General features: G+C 38.7%; 1 protein-coding gene across 3 annotated transcripts in view; it reads left to right on the top strand.

Moving 5' to 3' along the window:
• Positions 1-2,619: 2,619 nt before the first annotated feature.
• LOC121296624 (ATP-binding cassette sub-family C member 3-like) overlaps positions 2,620-7,633 on the top strand; it is a 104,262-nt gene continuing 99,248 nt past the window's right edge. The window contains exon 1 of one of the 3 annotated variants that reach the window (XM_041222368.1): positions 2,620-2,785. In XM_041222368.1, the coding sequence (XP_041078302.1) occupies positions 2,756-2,785 (30 nt within the window). In that variant the 5' untranslated portion in view covers positions 2,620-2,755. The remainder of the gene's footprint in view (positions 2,786-7,633) is intronic. The other 2 variants (XM_041222365.1, XM_041222367.1) reach the window with 2 other exon arrangements.

Below are 7,633 nucleotides of genomic sequence, written 5' to 3'. Positions count from 1 at the left end.
TTTGTTTTTAGATAACAATTGATGGTATTTCTACTTGAAATCCTTGCTGCAAAACGTTAAATGTATATATATATATATATATATATATATATATATATATATATATATATATATTTATATATATAATATATATAGATAATTCCTTGTGTTGTTTATTAATCCCGGCCAGATTATCAAAATGAGAGAGATTTGAAAAAGTGATTTGTGATATTCCATTACAAATGCATTTGGGGAGACTAAAACATTGAAACATTATTCTTTTAGAATAATAATAAAAAATAAGTTTGCATTTTTTCTACAATAGCAATCATATTATTTTATGAGGTGTATGAGGCCTTGTTAGTTACAGGTCTTTTAAATATAATATAAAAAGTTGGATCTGTTCTAGTGTTGCTATCTTTAACATTTTCTTGTATATCAAAAACATGAGGTAAATAGAATTGCTGAAAGGAAGCGTACACACCATTAGTACTTCTAAATTCAAACCAGGCCCTTTATTATTATGATTATACATCTGTTTGGGATGTTTAACTGTAAAATCCCATTAACCATCAGGAAAGCAGACAGAAGATCTTGAGGCAATGGGACTACTATAAGAGACTGTCTGCTCCTTCCCAAATTGTTCTTATTACACTTTTAACTTCCCACCACTGCAAGTATACCAGGAGCATACCTACTCAGCTAACACAGTGATGTGTATATACAAGCAGGTTTCAAGAGGTAGATAGGCCTGTGGCCCTAGAACTGACACTTTCTTTCAGTGTAAACTGGACTGTCAACAAGGTCTTCTTTTGAACAGTGCAGCTTTAAGATGTGCAGTCATGCTTCTTAAAAGGCAGGATCAGCGGTTCACTTGGAAGATTACACCCTTCTTAAACAGATAACTTTTTATTTGAAATGAGCTGATGGCGGTTTGTTACCACGGGGCTATCAATAATGTCTTGCTGGGTGAGAAAGAGAGATTCCTGGGGTTCTGAGGAACATGCCAACATCTTCAGGGGTGTTGAGTATCTTCCCTTCGTGTAACCCAGCCATGCAGAGTATAATAGGGAGTACTGTATCCCTTTAGCAAGTCATAAGATTTCCTTTCCCGCAGTAGTTCAGCTGACCGATCTGAGTAAATGGAAATGTGTTTATCCATGAATATCAGCTCTCCCTTTTCACAGGCCAAGCGGGGAAAGTTTTGTCTGGTTTGGAAGTTAAGCAAACACAAGACGGCACTAGATTAACACAAACAAAATCTAACCAGGTTCACTGACTGCGTTGCATCTGTCAGCAGCAGGCAACTGGAGCTGTAAGAGCGGCTCCTGGATTGATGTACAAGCGCCTTAGTAAAGACTTATAAAAAATAAATAAATAATAATAAAAAAAAAAATCACAACGGAGTACCTGCCAATAGAACCACCGAGTATCATTTTAAACTCTGATTAACATCAGTCATATTCATTTAAGTAGTCTAAGTCAGTGTTAAGGCGGGTGAAATGGCCCAGGGACTACATAAAGGCAAGCCAACAGAGCTTTTCGTAACTCTTAAAAGATGATTGGGGCTCCTGAGTGGCGCATCCAGTAAAGACAATCCACGTGGAGTCGGTTCGAGGCTGCCGACCGTGGACAGGGGTTCCTAGGGGGCGGTGCACAATAATCCAGGGTGTCCTCGGCTCACCCCTGGGGGCTTGTCTGCAAGCTGTCCAGAGCTGCGTTGTCCTCCGATGCTGTAGCTCTGAGGTGGCTGCATGGTGGACCTGCAGCGTGTCTTTGTCGCTCAGGAATCAGCGTGGGGTAGTAGCAGTGAGCTGAGCCTAAAAATAATTGGCTATTCCAAGATTTGGAGAAAAAAAATGATAAAAAAAAAAAAAAAAAAAGCAATTAGAGACTATTAAAAAAAAAAAAAAGTTTGTACTACTTTTAAAACTGCACACAGAGGATCAACATAGTGAATGGAAATGCACAGCAAATATGATGTATGAAGTTTTTTTTTTCATTATCTAGAACCCCACTGATGAGCAAAGGGACTCATTGGTACTGTGATACTCCAAAATATCACCCTTTCTAGGAATGCAGAACAACAGTGGGATGATTTACAGCGTTGACCTTTTTAGATGACACAGGGACCTATATGCTACTGGCTCTGACCACCCTATAGTATAGTCTCTCATTACACCCAAAAGCTCTACAGTGGATCTGGATGAGCTACTGACCCCTGGAGGACAAGGGCCACTTGCAGGAAGCACCTGCCAACCAAGAGCCTTTCACACCACGAACATGACATGAACAAAGAATAATACAGTTTTATATATTAGGGGTAGATGTAAGTATAGGTGCAGTGCAAATAATCGCACGTGCAAAATTCAAATTGCATTGTGGCCAGGCAATTGTTTTGCACTGCGCCCTATGTAAGCTTAAGAGCACGACCTCTGACATATGCGACACTTCAGTGTTACACGCTCAAGATATCAAACTCAAGACACCACACTCGGGGAGAAGTATGATAAAAGCAGAGGTGGGCTGCACATGGAGGCGGGACAAGGATTGTAAATGAATCGCCATAGGCAGGCCTTTTCTAGTCTACCGCACCCACTTCTCTGAGCTACCCTGATTTAGTAAGACAGTACACGATACACTTCAGTCACTGGAGGAAGAAGGACAGAAGTAGCTGAGAGAAGAACTTTCTATAGAGCAAATTGTTTTTTTTTTTTTTCTTTTGCTTGTCTACACCAAAAAAACGGTACTTGCAGATCGCTAGACGAGAAGAAATATGAAGCTTTTTTGTGGATCAGAGTTCTGGGTAAGTTATGCTGTTATTATTAAGCCGATGGTTCAGGAACACTGCATGTTGTTATAGTACACACGTACACTCACGCACACGCACACACTGAAAAGTGAATCACACAATCGGGAACCAAGACATAGTTTCTTAAATCATTTAAATATACGAGTTCTGGGTTGATTCAGATAGATGTCAACTGAGAGTATTGTTAAACCAGTAATATCTGAGAAGGTGAACGTCATAGCAAACTATCAATATTTAAATATACGTATATTTTGGTGCATAGTATGCACATCTTAAAACTGCATATCAAATGTATTGTTAAGAGTCGCCCCACGCTCGTCCTCATACCGTACTGTATAAATACGTAGTGTTATGTGTATGCGCATCAGTTGTGTACATTTGACTTTAGTTGTGTTGCTTAGTAGTAACTGACATCATTACAAAAGCATATTTGTTTTATAGAGTAATTATAGCGTGGGAAATGGGCGCTTTAATCTACATCAACAGAATGCTTTACACTAATTTGCTGTTCGATTAACTGATATAGCACTGAAGATATATATATATATATATATATATATATATATATATATATATATATATATATATATATATATATAGAGAGAGAGAGAGAGAGAGAGAGAGAGAGAGAGAGAGAGAGAGAGAGGCTAAAACAGAGGCTATAGAGCTTATGTATAGTGTCTAGTTAAACGTCTTAACGTGACACCTGCTGTGATGACATTTTCATTCAGAAGATTTCCCTATGCTAATATGGCCTTGAACGTTCCACAATAAAAAGTTTATTCAGTGTAAATGCCCCGTTGTAAAACCGAAGCAGATTTATCGGTTTCTACTTAAGAATCCAGTGGGGTTGTAATTTAATTAATTAGATGTAATAGCTGAAGAGGCCATCCATTAAAATTCCTAGTTCTGTAAATGGTAAATTATAACAGGTAAGAGAAAAGTGGTTAGATAAGAACTGCCTAAGTGGTAGTTCCTAAGCTTTCCCTACTCTTAATGATAATTTCTGATATCTTACATTTTCTTTACTAGCAAAATACACAAGCCAGCTAGCTTACCTACATATTGCACCCCATGAGCCAGCTTGCTACATACATATCACACCCCCAGAGCCAGCCTTCCGTTTACATACCACATTTAAAAGCCAGCGTGCCATTTACAGTACATGTTGTGCCCCACAACTTAGTGTACAGCTTACTGTGAAGTTTTTTTGATTGGCTTAAACGGAGAGGTCATATTGGCTGAGATTTCAATGATTTATCAGCCACAGTCCAGAGAGGTATGTAATGTATGTCAACATGTATATTGCATCTCTAATGTATATGTAGGCTTATACAAATGTACAATATAAACAGATTATCTTGCTATTTGTTTTGATGTAGTGCGATGTGCATTTCTTTACACACTATTACAACAGGATTACCGGAGATAAGTAAGTGTATTTCTGTCTCAGTAAGATGATAATTCTGCAATTTGTTCCTTGAATTTGATGCATTTTGACCCATGGAAAAATCTTAATTGTACCAAAGTGGCACTGGCCTACCCTCTCCAGGCATTTCACTATAGAAGGGTGACGGTATGATGACATCACAAAACTAGAAACAGAATGTTTCATTCTGGGTGCCAAAAAGTCATTGTAAGAGAAGCCAATGATAATTTGGTGGTCTTGGAGAGATCTTAGCGAGAACCTCGCTGTTCCAAATGACAATTATCAGCAGATGTGGAATATCTTCTCAATAAAGCACTTCAACCAAATTCAGTTGTTTAGTTTAGGTTTAAACATTTTTCTATGCAATGTACTTGTTATATAAATAGAATTCTCCATCGACGAGGGATGTGTTTATTCCCCATGCTAGGATAGCTGTAAACAGTCCACTGGGCCCAATTATGTGCTTGGAGGCAATTCAGCCATCTTCATGTGTGCTGGGACAAATATCTGAATATTCGAATAAATATTTTTTGATATGTATTTGGATACAAACGTCAGATGTTCGTATTCACTACAAATGACAAAAATGCCTTGCACTTATTTACCGTCTCACCAGAATTTGCGTGACAGTTTCAAAAAAGGCAAATGAAAAAGAGCTCTGTGTGATATATATATATATATATATATATATATATATATATATATATATATATATATATATATATATATATATATATATATACACACACACACAGTGCCTATAGAAAGTCTACACCCCCTTTCAAAATTTTCACCTTTTGTTGCCTTATAGCCTGGAATTAAAATGCATTAAAAAAAAAAAAAAAAAAAAAACAAACAAAAACGTTTATGTACACATCCTACCCCACAACTTCCAAGTGAAAAAAATATTCCACATAATGTAGAAAATTAATTAAAAATAAAAACTGAAATAACTTGGTTGGATAAGTGGCCACTCCCCCTTGTAATAGCAATACTAAATTACCTCAGGTGTACCCAATCGCCTTCAAAATCACACACCAAGTTAAGTGGCCTCCACCTGTGTTAAATTGTAGTTAATCATATAGTACAGAGAAGTCCTTGAGGAAAACCCTCTGCCCTCTACAAGAAAGCTGAAACTAGGACGGAAGTTCACCTTTCAGAATGACAACAACCCAAAGCACACAGCCAAAGCTATACAAGAGTGGCTAAGGAACAAAAAGGTAACTCTCCTTGAGTGGCCCAGTCAGAGCCCCGACCTAAATCCAATCAAAAATTTGTGGCATGACTTGAAAATTGCTGTCCATCAGTGCTCCCCAAGGAACTTGACAGAGCTTGAACAGTTTTGTAAAGAAGAGTGGTCAAATATTGGAGCATGTGTCCTCTGAAATGTGCTCCTGCCATTCTGTCATTTTTCACACTGTGGATGCGCAGAGATGCCACCAGACCTATAGTGCTGGAGGACAACAGAGATCTGGTGGCTCTACTGCAGAACCACAGGTGCCCTATTGGCTGTAGGGGTTGCTGGTGTGCAGTGAACTGTGGATTCCCCTGCTACCTGGGCTGCGCTCGGCCAATTGTGCGCTGACCCCTAGGAACTACTCGTCATGGATGGCAGTGGCATAGCCTGGATTTGAACTTGTGATCTCCAGGCTATAGGGCACATCCTGCACTCCCTGTGGAGCACCTCTACTGGATGTGCCACTCGGTAGCCCTCCAGCTGATCAGCTCAAATATATATGAGCCAATTTACACATTCACTTCATTCATGAGACGGGCAATTTGTGTCTCAAAGTGTCGCGGGATTGTGCAGCCTGTTGGCAACCCTAGTCACAAGTCGACACCGGCAGTAACGCAGACTGGCTGAAAGTGTGAACGACAGCAACGACCACTTTGCTGCGTCAAAAAGTCAGCGAACTCGGGGGTGCTTCATTCCTTCTGGCGTACCCGTAGAAGTGTCTGCAGCTGACGTGCGGCTTTTGTCTGCGAGAGAAGTATAAACCAACCTTACAGTTTTGCCCAGTTTTGGCCGCGTCAAATGTAGGTCCTGAACAGACGTCGACCTGCCAAAGCCGTAAAGAAAAACGCGCACTCTCTTCAATTTGGTTGACATATTGTGGCACTCTCGGTGTTACCTACATAACAATGGAGACCCTCAATGTTAAAGGATATTGAACAACAATGTTAATTTACAGAACCCTGTGGATTCAATTTAAATTATATGAATTTTCTTTATAGACCAAAAGTAAAAAGATTCTATTCTCCGTTACTGGAGAGGATATAAGAACATAAGAAAGTTTACAAACGAGAGGAGGCCATTCGGCCCATCTTGCTCATTTGGTTATTAGTAGCTTATTGATCCCAGAATCTCATTAAGCAGCTTCTTGAAGGATCCCAGGGTGTCAGCTTCAACAACATTACAGGGGAGTTGGTTCCAGACCCTCACAATTATCTTTGTATTTTATGACTGCCCCTTATCTCCATTTGTGACCCCTGGTCCTTGTTTCTTTTTTCAGGTCGAAAAAGTCCCTTAGGTAGACATTGTCAATAGTGTAGAATTTTGAATGCTTGAATCAGATCACCGTAGAGTCTTTTTTGTTCAAGACTGAATAGATTAAATCCTTTAAGACATGCCTTTTAAGCCCAAAATAAATCTGGTTGCTCTTCTTTGCACTCTTTTCTAGAGCAACAATATCCTTTTTGTAGTGAGGTGACCAGAACTAAACAAAATATTTAGATGAGGTCTTACTAATACATTGTAAAGTTTTAACATTACTTCCCTTGATTTAAATTCAACACTTTTCACTATAGACCTGAGCATCTTGTTGGCTTTTTTTATAGCTTCACCACATTGCCTAGATGAAGTCAATTTAAACTCCTAAGTCTTTTTCATAGATTCCTTCTTCAATTTCAGTATTTCCCATATGATATTTATAATGCAAATTTTGTATTGCCTGTGGGCAGTACCTTATACTTTTCTGTATTAAATGTCATTTGCCATGTGTCTGCCCAGTTCCGAATTGTGCTGCTGCAAAGGTGTTTGCCACTCCTCCTATTTTTGTGTTGTCTGCAAATTTAACAAGTTTACTTACTATATCAGAATCTAAGTAATTAATGCAGATTAGGAATAGCAGAGGATCTAATACTGATCCCTGTGGTACTCCACTGGTTACGTCGCTCCATTTTGAGATTTCTCTTCTAATCAACACTTTCTGTTTTCTACATGTTAATCACTCCCTAATCCATGTGCATGCATTTCCTTGAAACCCTACTGCATTCAGTTTGAGAATTAAACTGTCTCTGCCTGCGTTCAGAGCAATATAATGGCTTTTATTACTTTTTGAAAAACAAACTAATATTCAAATGAATATTTAAATTATGAGCCATTATCCAAACACGAAAACATGTTTGTCCCA

This window comes from Polyodon spathula, chromosome 21, assembly GCF_017654505.1.
Source record: "Polyodon spathula isolate WHYD16114869_AA chromosome 21, ASM1765450v1, whole genome shotgun sequence".
Lineage (NCBI taxonomy): Eukaryota > Metazoa > Chordata > Actinopteri > Acipenseriformes > Polyodontidae > Polyodon > Polyodon spathula.
Note: the sequence above shows the minus strand (reverse complement) of the source record. Positions and strands in the feature narration are given on the sequence as shown.